Source organism: Coenobita brevimanus, chromosome 42 (genome assembly GCF_032717465.1).
Source record: "Coenobita brevimanus isolate Jiangsu-jjx chromosome 42, ASM3271746v2, whole genome shotgun sequence".
Taxonomy (NCBI): domain Eukaryota; kingdom Metazoa; phylum Arthropoda; class Malacostraca; order Decapoda; family Coenobitidae; genus Coenobita; species Coenobita brevimanus.
Genome location: NC_136995.1, coordinates 12095866 through 12111958, shown reverse-complemented (window position 1 = coordinate 12111958; position 16093 = coordinate 12095866). Strand labels below are relative to the sequence as shown.

Here is a 16093-nt window from a genome sequence, read left to right as displayed (position 1 = left end):
CCCACTGGATCTGGGGTAAATTCAACCTACATCCCACTGGGTTCACTTTTCACATGAATCTGGGGCTACCTACTACAGTACTACTACTTCTACTATTACTACTAGAGTAGACCTTCATTTTATGATGAACTGGTATGCAATAAATGGCTTATCCAATGACCAAAAACTTGCAAATTTTTTCTACAGCTGCATTTTTCCTTCTACAGTAAACCCTCTATAATTTGGATTAATTGGGGAGAACCCTATGTCGAATTATCCAAAAATCTGAATTACTGGAGTTCATGCTTTCCCCTATCCCCAAATCACACCCATGCTCACTAAAACATGGCTTTTTCACAAAAACATTGAACAGTACAGTATATTATTACTTTATACTCAAAGAGTGCACAATACAATAAACAAAAGGGTGTCAAATCTTAATAATGAAGTCTTGCAACACAGTAATAGAGTACAGTACACTTAACTGTACCAAAGGTACTGTACAGTTCTTGAAAATTACATTTACTACTACTTATCACTACAAAAACTGTTCACGTCCACTTATCACTGGAACCCTTTTCCGAATTCTCTCTCTTAATTCGAATTTCTATCCGAACTAATATTACTTGTCTGGTGGTCAAAAAAGATCCTAATTAACCGATTTCTGAATTATTTGGGTTCCAATTAGAGAGGGTTTACTGTACAATCATTATGATCCTGTATGAAGTATCACTAGTCAAAGTACTACACCTGTAGGTATTTTCACTTATATGATCGCCGAGATGTACTTACAGTAATTTGTTTGTTCCAAGATGGCCTTTGAACTTGGTCACAATCAGGTGTGTTAGTGTCAGTGATGGAACAGTGGTATGATGTTGGAGTTCCAACAGCAAGTAAAGTGCAATGAAGCGAAATAACTACTAGCTTAGGTGAACTGGAAACTTGTTTTTAGACTCTGCTGGGTGGGACACCCTTGGCCAACAACATATTCCCAATGAACTATGTTATAACTGATTCTATATATGATACATCCTTATGCAATGGCTTACTGTATTGTAAACGCATCTTCGTCATAAAAAGAGGGCGTGCTGCACTACTACTACTACAACTGCTACTAATACTACTACCATTACCATCCTGACCACCACTACTACCAACAACTTACCATATCACTTGACAGCCACCAAAGCCACACTACGTGGTGATAGACAATCCTCGAATACTTTCTCCAGCCACACCTGGCCAAACCCACACTCCTTCAGGTACACTACGCGGTCCAGCAACACTAAGGCCTCAATGACTGGTTGCAGGGCCAGCTGCAGGCCAGTCAGGGGCTCGATGAGGGGGAAGAGGTGCTGGTGTTTCTCGTACTCTCTTTCCATTGCACGCTGAATGTAAATGTTTGTAATTCTGGTTGCCGTCTTCTTATTTTTTATTGATATGTAATCTTTCATTCTTTCTCCTGCTTTAGTCTTACCAGCTGCTGCAGTATCATATCCATGTTCTTTTTCAAGAGCATCTGGATCATTACCATTTTCATTAACCTGACTTGTTTCCCCACATTTCATATAATCTTCTGTATTCCCTGCCAAACTGTCCTTACCATCTGTGCCAGCTTCCATGCCTTCAGGTTCTTGACTTATTGATGTCCTGATTGCATTTTTAGCTTTCCCTTCAAACTCATAATTTTCCATAACATTATCTACATATTCAGTCAGACTTCCAAACTGGGACTTTCTTACACAACGTCTGCGCAGCTTCTTCAAGGCGAGACCCTCTGGAAAAGATAACATAACAAAGAAGATGAAGTCAAAGATGAAGAAATAATCTGTGTGTCTGTGTGTGTGCATAAGTGTGTGCAGCTGTGCGTGCATGTGCATAGTGTGTGTACTGAAGCCTGTTGTTGACTGTAGGATGTATCATGTGTGGATGGGTATGTGATCAGAGATTATGCTACCACTGTCCAAAACACTTCTGAGTAGATAACGTGGCAATGCACTGTAGTTTTCTTATCTGTTAAGCATGTTTCCTAGCACCTCTGCCTTACCACCTTATTTCTGCATATCACACATCATGTGGATAGGATGGAGAGTGAGAGACTGATGGGGAAAGTGTATGTGAGTGAGGTAGAGGGAGGGAGGCCAAGGATGTGATAGAAGGCTGGAGTGGAGAGGTATATGAGACAGTGAGTGTGAGCTGGGAGCAGGGAGACATGGAGGGGACTAGTTTGTGGCCACCCCTTATGGGATTAAGGTGTCTAGCAATAGATAGATAGACAGATGGACACATCATTCTCCTTCTACATTTTATTTACAGTATTCAATCTAATTTGGTCTTACCAAGATTTAGATACCATACATGAAAATATGGTCTAGTATATATCAAATAAGTAGTTAGGGAAAAGGTCCTAGGAAGCCTCCAATGCTGACAAGATTAAAGGTATTTGTTTTTATCACATCACCCATATAACTGAGTGAGTGACAAGCCAAATGGTTTTCTGGGCTGGATGGTAAACATATAACCAAATGATGCCACATGGTATAGTGGGTTAAGGATTCCTTACCAGATGGAGCCTGTTAGGGTTTCCATTTGAGGGGTGGTTGGGGTTTATTGTTCCCATAATGCCACTCTGGGACAAGTAAGGCTGATCACCCTTGCTGAAATTGCCAGGAGTAGCTTAGCCCTGGGCCCCTACTCTCCTTTTGGGGCAAAAGAGGATTGGATGATGGATGGATACATCACTGTAACTGACACATGCCTGCCATAGGTGTTACTGTTTTGTTACAATTAATACCTGTTTCAGTTAAGGTAATCTTCATTAGGGATGTTCCAAAATACGCTATCCCAACTTTTTCCATGCATCTGGTACAGTACTTTAAACTGATGGAAAATGGCAAATCAGCTTTACAGGTAGCAATGGAATTTTATCTGGCAGTTTCTGTTAGCCGTTTACTGTGGACTTAACAGCAAGGATGATTACAGAATCTAGCTATACTGTAAATACAGACAGAACTTAAAATAATGGTTTTTAATGTACTTGGGTCTAATTAACCTATCTGAATATTCACAGCACTGCAAACACATCATTCCTGTACTCTTTTTATAATTATTAACATGGTCTAATACACTCACCAATTTTCCATTTTGAATGCTTAGCTGTAACATGAGATTAACAATGCTAGTCACAAAACAATGCTATGGTAAGTATGCAGCTATGGCTACAGCATCATCATTTTCTACTGCCTAGCTATGTGAAATAAAGCTGCAAAAGAATGAAAATTTGGGTTAGGGTAAAATGTCTTATTCTAATCAACTTATGAGGCTCCCTAGCAACTCTTTCTTACTAGTTTATTTCTGTATGGCATGATACTATTCTTTTCAGATATAACTGTGCAAAAACTCGAGGGTAGAAAGGTAAAATTATCATGCAAGATCACACTAAAAAAAAAAAAAAAAAAAAAAAAAAAAAAATCTATGTAGAGGTGTTAGAAAACCTCCAAAGCTGAAGAGAATATAAGCCAAGGTGAAAGGATTATACAGTACCTTGCTTACAAATGACCTCCAGCAGCCCCCTGAAGGCCACAAAGGTGCAGTGCTGTTGGTGCTGTTGTGATGTGCATCCCTTCCACCGCTGCCCCGACTCCTGTGCTGCCAGTCTCAGCGCAGACACTTCTAATCTCACATGGTGTCGCTCTAGGCTGTTCCTCAAGGCTTGGCTCAGAGGGAAGTTCTTAAATTCAGCTGTAACTATCTCCTCTGCATCCTCCAGCTTACATCTCAAGTATGGATCTGCATTATCATCACCGGTACAACCTCCTTTTTTAACTTCTCTGTCCTCTCCTGATTTGCATTTTGGTAGTGGAATAGCATTGCCATTTCCTTTCCACTGGCCATCTTCTGCTTCTCTGCCACCCTCTAGTAACTGACAATTAGGATCCTCTTTGTCCTTCAAGTGTTTATCAGCAACATCACCTTTCCTCTGTCCTCTGCTTTGGCTGACTGCTGCACTGTCAACTTCTCTATGTGGTATTGCCAGTTCCAGCTTGTGGTAGCAACAGGACAGCAGTGCAAGGGAGGAGGCCTGTGGAGACGACTTGAACATTTTGAGCATAATGGGGGATAAGTCAGCACAAGCATGAAGGCCCACAATTATGCAAGAGTTGCTGTTCTTGACTGCACGTGAGGTTCCCCTTGCTGGTTCACAATTCCTCTGATCTTGCAATATACAGTCAGGAACATCACTTGCAGAATTATCTTTGGACTTCTGATGGGGTTGTGAAGTCCCTGTTTCTGATCTATAATGTCTGTGATCTTGCCCTATACAGTCATGAATATTACTTACAATATTACTCTTAGAATCAGTACTGCTTGTAGTCTTTGCATTATTAAGCTGAGATAAGCTGTGCATTTTTGCTTTATTTTCAGGGATTTCTTCAGGATGATCATTTTCTACTTTACAGTGTTTCTGATCTTGGCAAAAACACTCACAGACGTCACTAATAACACTGATATTATTTATATTATTATCAATACTTACTCTATCAGAAGACTGACAGTTTGTTATACAGAGAGGTTTTTCTGAAGACCATCTATCTTCCTCATGTGAAGTTTCATTTCTTATCTGGTAAACCTGGCTAACACTTGCAATATTATCTGACCCATCAACCTTACTACAAATGACCTCACCATCACCACCATCACAACCAACCACCTTACTCCCACTGAAGCCTGGAACCACCCTTCTAACATGACATGTACAGAGATGCTTTGTGGCCACCAGTTTACTCATGACCTTCTGAGCTGTTAGCAATGTGGCCTCATCATCCTGCAGCGACCACCTGATGTGCTGCACACCTTGGCACTGTCCTGAGAGTGCCGTCTGACGCTGGGTGGCACTCCTCACCAACTGACCTTCACTCTCAGCACCCAGCACGGAGAGGCCCAGTACACGGTGCAAACAGGAATCAACATAGCCCTGTGGATAAATATTAGTCAGCGAAAAGACTGACCCTTTACTTGCTAGAATTTCTCTGTGTAATAAAATCATCAGGCATAGATCTGAATGAAGTCCCTGCACACACCAATACAGTTATAGTATATGGCTACTCAATACAATGTTGATGCCTTCGACTGCCAAGATTTCTCTCTGTTTAACAAAATCTTCTGGTGCTACCCTGAATAAAATACCCAAGTGCACCAGCTGCAGTAAATGGGTTAAAGAGGATGATCTGATGCTTTGGTTGAGATCCATGGTTGTCCAAAGTGATGAGGGTGATAGTTGATATTAGTGGTGAAACAATCATTCTGTTTTACGTTAGCCACTGTTGATGTGACTGCACATATTGCTGAAGCTGATGTACTACAAAGCTATGGTTTATTATGTTGTGAAGTTATTGCTAAGTCACTGGTAGCACACAGGACTAGAACAGGGGGCACGGGGAGTGAATCACTGAGAACAAGGTTGAAAAAAGAGGGTAGGAGAAAACCCTGAAGGCTGCCAATGAGGAATACTCTAAAATTGAATTTTTGGTAATTATATACCAGACATCTGGTGGTCTCACACTCTGTGAATTAAGGCATTTCAATTTGATAAGGTCCAGAAAGGTTTAAATCCAAGGGATGGTTATGTTTATTGCTCATTTAATACTGCACGCTGGCAAGTGACTGGTCATCCTTGCCTTTAATGTCTGGATTGAGTAGCCTGGCCACAGGTCCCCACTCCTGATTGGGCAATAAAGGCTTGGGTAAGGGATGAACACAATATTCTCAACACTATGGTACAGCCTGTTTGCCTGAAATGAAAGAAGTCTGAAGAGTCATTACTTGTCACTGTTTTGCATTGTGTTAATGATTTTTTTTACGATACGTCCTTTTAGTATCAAAAGCTCTGTTTTTGCCTAATATTCCCATTGTTTTTCTTAATAAAGGCAGCCATGTAGGGAATGTGTATGGGTTTGTTATAGGGTTACCATCCTGTGTTGTAAATGGTTTCCTAGCTTACAAAAAACCATTAGGTTTGTCACTCAATGTAAAGCCTCCTGGAAAGGAAAGAAGAGTAACTAGAAGGGACAGGAAAGATGGGAGAAATCGGGAGAGAAGAGGGTAGTCACAGAAAAAGAATGATAAGGGTGGAGGGGGAAGTAGGCAGCACTACATCAAGAGAGTGGATGATGGTTGCCACCACCTAAAATGTCATTAGACTGAAGGAGTTAACAAAACTTTCACTGCTCTTTCACAAGACACCACTGGCATTCATACAATCCCTGTAACTTTATGATACAAGTACCAAATGAAGGCAATATATCTTGGAATTATATAATTCTAGTAACGTGGCAGCAATTTCTTCCAACCATTACCTCTCTCCTCTTTTTTTTTTTTTTTTTTTCTATGACACTGGTGCTGGAAAGGAATGCCTTCCAGCAGCAACATTAATGCACACAGATGGAGAACCTGGCCCGATCCACAAAAGCCCCTCACTTCCCCCTTTTCCACCTCCCAAAAGGAGGATGGTAAACTACTATGCTAGTTTCTTGCAATCCACTGGGTTCACATCTACATGAGCCATGGATTTCAACTACAACTACTATTACATCATCATCATCATATCCAGATCCCCTCTTCCTGAGGTTGGGTGCAGAGAGCCTACTGCCAAGATTACAGTACTGCACTAACTACTGAAACCCACACATCTAAGTCTCTTTCCATTTACCAGCACATTACAGAGTCACCTTTCTCAACAAGTATCACTATATTTTTATTTCCACTTTCTCTCAAATCACATAAGTTACAGGCATGCACAAACTATTAATGCATTAGTGAAGTTCCTGTTCACTATTATCAAGTAGCAGACTCAATAGCATACATAACACCTGACATAATCCTCCTATGGATTAGTAACAGATGAAAATATAGTCAAACCTAAGTGGTGGATGTAGTGGATACCTGGATTACTGGAAAAGATCGGGGCAGGAAAGAGATACCTTCATGATATAACTATGTGGCTCCAATGTGTGTTAAATAAATGTCTCTCAGTTTCCTCCCTCTCCACCAACAGGAGGAATGTCAACTGCAGGTGAAGGACAACTTCAGCCTGCAGTCCACTGGGTCCATATTCAGACAAGCCTGGGGCGCAAATATTACTACCATTACTAAAGTCCTTTCACCGTGAGAAGTCCGTTCAGGGTGGGGCCCACCTGGTGAATCACCTCTAGCGATGCTGCCAAATCAACCGTAGTACATGCCTCTCTCTCTCTCTTATTTCCCATCTATGTGCTATTTGAAATTGTGTTTTATATTCTGTATATAGTAAAGGAAGCTATATAGTACATTGAGTATCACTTTTTAGAATTATAACAACGATTTGAATGAATTCTATGACACGTGGCAGCGCTTTTATCCCATGTTGCCACGCCGTAGAGTTGCCAATGTGACCACCAATTATCAGATTATCCCTCTGTCTCCCTACCTACCCCCATCCCACCTGTTCCTCTCTTCCTCTCTCTCTCTCTCTCTCTCTCGTCAATATAACAGAAAGTTCTGATGATGAAGAAGATTATGATTAAAGATCAGAGAGAGGATTAGGCCTACAGGGGAAACCTCTTAAAAATAAATCGCGCCTAGACTTTTACCTCATAGGTGGTGTGGAAAAAAAGTTGAAAATAAATAATAAATATATAAAATATATATATATAAATATATATATTTATACATACATACATATATATATATATATGTAGAGAGAGAGAGAGAGAGAGAGATAGAAACAGGTGGGATGGGGGTAGGTAGGGAGACAGAGTGATAATCCGATAATTGGTGGTCAAATTGGCAACGTCGCACTCGGGGAAATTCCAACTTCTGCCACACCCTGAACGGACTTCTTGCTGCGAAAGGAGTTTAATACAACTACTAGATCAAAAACAGGTTATGTTTGTACATCCCTATAAATTAAATGACATATATGGCTTTCATTGGCTTCCTAACAGAGAGCCTTCCAGAGCTGAAAAAGTATGGAAGTAGTAAGAATAAATCAAACAGGATGTCACCTGACTGAAAAGGACATGTCTATCAAATATTCCACCCCTTCAGCTCTTCTTATATTACAGCACAGTACTTTCCTTCAATGTGTCCCAATTCTGGTAAAAGACAAAGCCACTCCAACATTACTCCCTTCGAGGTGCATGGGATCAAGGTGGATATTGCAGTACTAGTTTTTTCAAGGTAGATTACTAGCCTACCGGTAGGTGAATAAAAAACCTTCAGTCACTTTTCGCTTCTTGTAGTTCAAACACATGCACAGGGAAGGAGGAGCTCTTTCCTAGCTACTAGATCACTATTCAAAGTTATTTTCATTACAAATATCTTCACTACACTCTTATCACTTTAATCTGCCATCTCTCCATCTTGAATGATGAGTTATAACAACAGATTAACACTAGGAAATGATGCCTGCCATGAAGAATTGCTATGAAAAGGATTTAGAGCCATAGTATTATTTACCTAATTCTGCCACTGAGCTACGTGAAATTAGCTGTAAATGGAAAGAAAAATCCAAGCCAAGTTAAGGTAGAATATCTGTAGCACACTGACCTTACCGCTGCCAATGTCCAAGATGTGTCCAGACCCAGTCATGTGAGCCAATCGTCCCACCATCGTCACAACACCAGCCACCTCATGTTGCTTCTTCACGGACATGTTATGGATGAGTTCTGGTGGGATGTGGTGGTGGATGCTGTCGTAGCTGTTTTGGGCAGACAGCAACTGATGCAATGACAGTCTCTGGCACTCCTCCAGGAAGTGTTGTAGAGATGCTGGCCAATTACCCTGAAAATGTATTAGCAATAATGCCAATTATTTTGTCCTTACCTATGCTGGTTTAAGTAAATAAAACTTTAACACAAAGACAAACCTCAATATAGCATGTCCGTGGTTAGTTTTCCAATGAAATGATCTCAACTTTCTGACACCCTTTCCCAGCATACAAATAGCCTACCTTGGTATAATGATTGCCATAATAAAGGAAAATTAGGTCAGTTCTCCCTGGGTATTGTAGCAATTTTTATTTATTTTTTAATGCTAGGAAGAAGAAACCAAAGGCCATGAGCCCGCAATAACTGTTCCTTCCAAGAGAAAAACAAAATACAAGAGAGCCAAATTCAAGATCCGATCATTTGGGAGGGGACTTAAATGGTCATGTAGGTGAAGCAGCCCAAGGTTATGAAGGAGTGCATGGGGGATGTGCATATGGTCTAAGGAATGCAGAAGGGCAAAGGATACTCGAGTTTGGGGAGGCAACGGACATGATTGTGTGCAACACATATTTTAGGAAAAGAGACAGTAGGTTAATTACGTATGAGTCTGGGGGAAATAGCAGTCAGATAGATTATTTTCTGGTTAGGAGGGCCGATAGGAGGTTAGTGAGGGATGTTAAAGTTATAGGAAGTGAGGAGTGTGTGCAGCAGCACAAACTATTGATTTGTGATATGGTGCTTAAAGAACAAATGATGAAAAAGAGGACTTATGTACCTAGGAGGAAAATATGGAAGCTGAAAAACCAAGTAGTAAGGGATGCCTTCTATAGCGAGTTGAGGAGAGTGGTGGCTGAACAGGGAGCTGTAGACAGAGGCGTTAATGAACAGTACAGAGCCCTCAAGAACAATTTCTTGAGAGTTACTGATGTAACAGGCGGCTGGACAAGAGGACCACCAAGACATAAAGTAACTTGGTGGTGGGATGAGGGTGTAGAAGCTGCAATTAAGGAGAAAAGAAGGCTTTTCCGGGAATGGAAGAAGGGTAGTAGCAAAGAGGAATATTTGGCTGCCAAGCATAGGGCTAGGAGAGAGGTATACAGGGCAAAGTCTGAGTCACAGATACAATTACTTGATAACCTAAATCATGGGGAAAGGAAAAATATATATAGGGTGGCAGGTCAGGTGAAGAGGGATAATCGGGATATCATAGGTGAGCAGTGTGTGAAGAATGATGAAGGAAGGGTAGTGGTGAACAGTGAGGATATTAAAGATGCATGGAAAGAGCATTATAACCGGTTGTTGAATGAGGAGTTTGACTGGGACAGGGAAGGTTTGGAGCCAGCAGATCCAGTGTCTGGCCCTTGGCATTTGATTGATACTGCTACTGTGAGTGAGGCAATAGGCAGGATGAGGGTGGGGAAGGCAGCAGGTGTGTCTGGGTTGACTGCCGAAATGTTGAAGGCCTCAGGCGATATAGGGGTGAGTTTAGTCACTGACCTGATAAATAGGATTATTTATGAGTGTGTTATCCCAGATGATTGGCTGAAGAGTGTAATTGTAAATGTGTATAAAGGGAAGGGTGATGCCCTGGAAAGAGGGAATTATAGAGGTATAAAGCTTTTAGATCAGATAATGAAGGTAATGGAGAGAGTTTTAGAAGGTATGATTAGAGAAAGAGTGAATATTGATGAGATGCAGTTTGGGTTTATGCCAGGTAGGGGGACCACTGATGCCATATTCATTGTTCGACAGCTTCAGGAAAAATATATTGGTAGGAGAAGGGATCTTTATTTTGTTTTTGTTGATTTGGAAAAGGCCTTTGACAGAGTCCCTAGAGAGGTGGTGAAGTGGGCAATGAGAAAGCTTGGCTTGGAGGAGTGGCTGGTTAGGGTGGTTATGGCCATGTATGTGGGTGCTCACACCCAGGTGAGAGTGAATGGAGATTTGAGTGATGAGTTTTCCGTGAATGTTGGTGTGCATCAGGGGTCAGTCTTGAGTCCCATGTTGTTTATCATGGTACTTGAAGCCCTTTCACGTGACTTTAGAAACGGACTCGTGGGAGTTGTTGTATGCTGATGATTTGGTGTTGATTGCAGAGAATGAAAGGGAGGCGGAGGAAAGGTTTAGGAAGTGGAGAGATGGTATGGGGCAAAAGGGTTTAAGGGTAAATGCAGATAAAACAAAAGTGATGATATCTAGGGTTGGTGGCGGTACTGTCAAAGACGAGGGAGAGTGGCCATGTGCAGTTTGCCACAAGGGCGTGGGAAGTAATTCCATCTTGTGCGGTGTGTGTGATAAATGGGTGCATAAGAGATGTAGTGGTATCAGAGGTAGACTGCGAGATAATGCTGATTTTATGTGTACGGCGTGCCGGGGTGAGCAGGTGGAGATCGTCAGACGTGAAAGAATTGAACTTGCTGGTGAATCTTTTTAGTGTGTGGAAGAGTTTTGTTATTTAGGAGACATGTTGTGTGCTGGAGGTGGGGCTGGAGCTAGCTCTGTGGCTAGGGTGAGAAGTGGTTGGAAGAAGTTCAGGGAGCTCTTGCCTCTCCTGACATTGAGGGGGCTCTCCCTACGTGCTAAGGGGTCTTTGTATGCAGCGTGTGTTAGGAGTGTAATGCTGTATGGCAGTGAGACCTGGGCAGTGAAGGAGGAAGACATTCGCCGGCTCAGACGTACAGAAATGACAATGATTAGGTGGATGTGCAGTGCGTCCCTGCGTCCAAGGCCTGGAGGGGCTGGGTTTACAATGGAAGAGTTGAGAGGTAGGATGGGACTGGAGTGTATTGGTGTTGTGATGAGGAGAGGTAGATTGAGGTGGTTTGGACATGTGGAGAGGATGGGGGATGATAGTTGGGTGAGGAAGGTGAGAAGTGTTAATATTGGGGGTGGGGTTATGAGGGGTAGACCGAGAAAGACATGGGACGAGGTCATTAAGTGTGACCTTAGGGTTAAGGGACTGAACAGGGAGGCTGCAATGGATCGTGCAGCATGGAGAGCCGCCATTAGGTGACCAAGGCCGACACATGCAAGCATGTTGGAGCCTTTAAAAACGAACGAACGAAACGAACGAACATTTCGAATTGCCTGGACACACTGCATTTGAAAGACTGGAGATCGTAGGAAGCAGGAAATACAGAGGGAGACAGTTCCAGAGCTGACCTCTTGCATAAATAATCATGCTAATATTATGAGTACATTATTAACGTGAAATACAACAAATGTTTGTGGCATTCCTATGGGTAAAAACATGAGCACTGGATGCCTCAGTAACTAGATGATATGCCATAATTATATTAGCACCGGTACCATACCTGCATCATAAATACGAATGTAAAAAGTTATTTCTGAACCCAGAGTGAATTATCTATTTTAGTTTGGTTGATTTGGAACTGGGTACAGTTAGGTCAAGCCACATGAAAGGAACCCAAGCTGGCCTTCTGACATATCCCCACTGAACCCATGTAATAACCATCCCAGTTTATGATAATTTAATTCACCATCAGTTATTCCCAGATGCAACAATTATGAACTGAGTTATGCCTCTACCCAACTTAATAATAAAATAAGATATATGCAGGTGGGTAAAAGAAAAAAGAAAAAAAAAGAAAGAAAGAAAGAAAGAAAATAAAAAAGCTATGGAAGGGCTATTAGACAAACTTAAAATCACTTACCAATGACCAGCAGCCTGAGGCTATTGAACCACCTTGGAATCATCAAAGCCCTCCCCAACCCCTTAACTTTATATCCATCAACCAATTCAGTGTTACCCCATCAGAAGCACAGGGACCCAGGTTAATCTACACACTCCAGATCAAGTGAGTGATCAGTTGCTTGCTCCTTAACAGTATTAGCTGATCAATAAACTCCAACCACCCCTTGGAATTAGACCCCTTAGGTCCGCATGTGGTTGGAGTGCCTTGACTCACTAGACCATCAGGCATGTGAAAATTGTATTAGGGCGATGAGGCCAGTGCACTGCTTCAGTAAACGGCACAAACACTCATCCTTGATCCCTCTGCAATGCATCAGGGAACTGTCACATAAAGGATAAACCCAGATGTGGCAGAGGACTCGACTTCAGTATCTGGGAAAAGCTGTATCCTTTTCCCTAATGAGAACTGGCACTTTATCCCTTGAACTCAATTATGTATTTTTAATGTTATTCTTGCTTTCTCTCAAAAATTTAATTCAAATTAAAAAGAGGTATAGCTACTGCACTGAACAGGTTACCATAATGAAAGTACTGTAGTATCTAACTTCTCCAGTTTCAAAGTCTCTCCCAGACTGAATAAAACTGAGTGAGGGCAGCAAGCATATATCGTACAACAAAGACTGTCATCACAGTGTGTTGGTTAATTTTAGAACAAGGCATCTATCCTAAGAAAGATTAGATTATCTAGTGGTACAAAAAAAAGTAAGATGATTAATGGAGAGTTTTTATAACCTCTACTATGAAAGCTATAACTTTGGGCAAATACAGAATCTGGTCATATCATGATGAACCCCTTTAAACTAATGATGCATTTTGCGTTCTACTCTTGTCACTATCGGACAGCTTTATTAGCTTAAGAGAGACTTTTCAAAATGATGGTGTTCAATATAACCTCTGTTCTATGTTAAATAAAATCCAGTAGTGGCAGCATGAACAATACAGTACCTAAAAATACATCTTAGGACAGCAGCGGTTAATGATAAATTTACCTCATAGCAACACTGTGGTATGGCATTCAATACATCCAGAGGCAGATCACACAACACACTCCTCCAGTCCCCAGGCATCTGATCAAACACACCCCTCGAGAAGATCTGAAATACATGTTGTCCTAATTAGGTTGTTGTTGTGGCCCATGGCTCAATGGAATATGAACCTACTGGACAGCAGATTAAAGTTGCCCTCTGCTTCCAGTCCATCCTCCTCCTTTCCGGGCACAGGATGGGGGTAAGAGATGTTTATGTAGCCTGCCATTTAGTTATGACACTGCTACCATGGAAAGGCATCCTGTCCTGCACCAGTCCTTGTTATAATACAGGGATATGTTCTAAATACCACAACTTTCAACATACAACTATACTTTTTTCACCTTAATTTGGCCCTGGTTCTAATCCTTTCACAGCTTATTTCATATACAGTACCTCACTGACAGAATAATATTGCTACAACAATACATCTTTTTTACAGCACTTATTTGTAACTAACATCACATTAAAGTGATCAACTCAAACTGTTACAATGAAGTGATCAACTCAAACTGTTACAATGAAGCATTCAAGATGAAGAGATAGCCATTTTTTTTTTTTTTTTTTTTAAGCATTCAAGATGAAGAGATAGCGTTTTTTTTTTCTTTTTTTTTTTTTTTTTTTTTTTTTAAGCATTCAAGATGAAGAGATAGCCTTTTTTTTTTTTTTTTTAAGCATTCAAGATGAAGAGATAGCCTTTTTTTTTTTTTTTAAGCATTCAAGATGATTTTTTTTTTTTTTTTTTTTTTTAAGCATTCAAGATGAAGAGATATCCTTTTTTTTTTTTTTTTTTTTTTTAAGCATTCAAGATGAAGAGATAGCCTTTTTTTTTTTTTTTTTAAGCATTCAAGATGAAGAGATAGCCTTTTTTTTTTTTTTTTTTTTAATAATTCAAGATGAAGAGATACTTTTTTTTTTTTTTTTAAGCATTCAAGATGAAGAGATAGATTTTTTTTTTTTTTTTTTTTAAGCATTAAAGATTAAGAGATAGCCTTTTTTTTTTTTTTTTTTTATTTATTTTTTTTTTTTTTTATTTTTTTTTTTTTTAAGAGTAAATATGAGTTTGTGGTAGGTGGGGGCGCACACCATCCACGCACTCAATGTAGTGCTGCTGTCAGGTGTCTGCCCTTTCCTCTCCTGTCTCCATTCCTTCCATCCTCTTCCGTCTTCCTTTACTTCCTTCTTTTCTTGTCCTTCTGCCTACAGGTAACTTTACACTTCCTCTTCTGTCTTTCTTTCCTTCATTCTTTCCTCTTCCTTCTGCCTGTGGGTGACTTTACACTGAGTGACAAGCCAAATGGTTTCCTGTACACCAGGAAACCATTTACTACGCTGGGTGGTAACCACATAACCAAATTTTGGCGCCTGGAGGTTTAGTGAGTAATTATTGCGCTCCAATCGGATTGAGCCGGTGAAGGTTTATATCCATGGGGTGGTTGGGGTTGACTGCTCATGTAATGCCACTCCGGGATGAGTGAGGCTGGTCACTCTCATCTTAAATGTCGGGACCAACTGCTTAGTCCCGGGCTCCTACACTCCTCATGGGGCAATGCAGGATTGGATGATGGATGGATGGTAAAAATGAGTACAGTACTGTATTGTAATATAAATCTGGAGAAAACAGACCAGACTTATAGACAGTAATGGAACTTTAAATGAGAATTTCCCATAACTTACTATGGTATGGACTTCATAGCAATAAATAAATAAATAAAATGCTGCTTATAACATGCACCCGACTGAATGTACTAAAAAAGTTTTGCTCATCTGGTATATAAATAATCCTGTAATCATCCTGAAACACAAGGATAGCCACCTAACTCCTTCAGTACAAAAATGTAATTTCTTTTTTATTCCCGTGGTTACCAGATGATTTTGCAGTTAAGGCGAGACCAATCACACTGAAGGTACTGTACATTACGGTATCTATCTGTATCTACAGCCAGATGCCTTAATTCTGGAAAAGGCGGCCCCAAACAAACTGCCTCCCTGTCCTCTGCAAACAGGCAGTGCTTCTTCAAACTCACACTCCTCCAACTCATATACCAGTACCTCTCAAGTCATCTCTTCATTTCATCCTCAGCCTCCCCCTGCACCCCACTCACATAATCATAGTCAATCTTTCAACCATCATTCTCTCCATATGACCAAATCCTCTCAGGATATTTCTCCTAACACTTTCCAGCACATTCACACCAACACCACAATCATCCTGTACTATATTTCTTCATTTGGCTGCTTGTCTCCTTACAAACCTCCAGATGGTTCTCTCAAATAAATGAATCTGCACCAAACTAACCTGGGTGACGGGGAAGTTGTGTAGCCAGTCCACTTCCCCAAGCAGATGTACAATGTCATCCATATGCTTCACTTCCCTCTCCATCTTGCTGACTACTGGTATTTATGCAAGATGAATATGGAAAATGCTTGAGTCTGTCTGCTTCACCTCCCTCTCTCTCTCCTTACTGTTTCAAGAAAAATAAGAAAACACATAAGTATTCCCATGTCCTCCATCATTTTGCCTGTGTACAGTACAACCTCCTACATCCAAGCATCTGATTTAAAAAAAAAAACTCCACTTTCCAAAACAGTTTTTCATGCAACAGGAATAATGTTCGTGTCTGTCT

At 40.8% G+C, this 16093-nt stretch overlaps 1 protein-coding gene across 1 annotated transcript; it reads right to left on the bottom strand.

Moving 5' to 3' along the window:
• Positions 1–1148: 1148 nt before the first annotated feature.
• Positions 1149–15849, bottom strand: LOC145397603 (putative methyltransferase-like protein 25). The gene is made up of 7 exons (XM_080270644.1): positions 15766–15849; positions 13431–13535; positions 8566–8799; positions 4666–4954; positions 3952–4449; positions 3523–3735; positions 1149–1756 (listed from the first exon to the last, which is right to left on the bottom strand). The coding sequence occupies exons 1-7, from the start codon at positions 15847–15849 to the stop codon at positions 1149–1151; spliced, it is 2031 nt and encodes a 676-aa protein (XP_080126770.1).
• Positions 15850–16093: the final 244 nt, after the last annotated feature.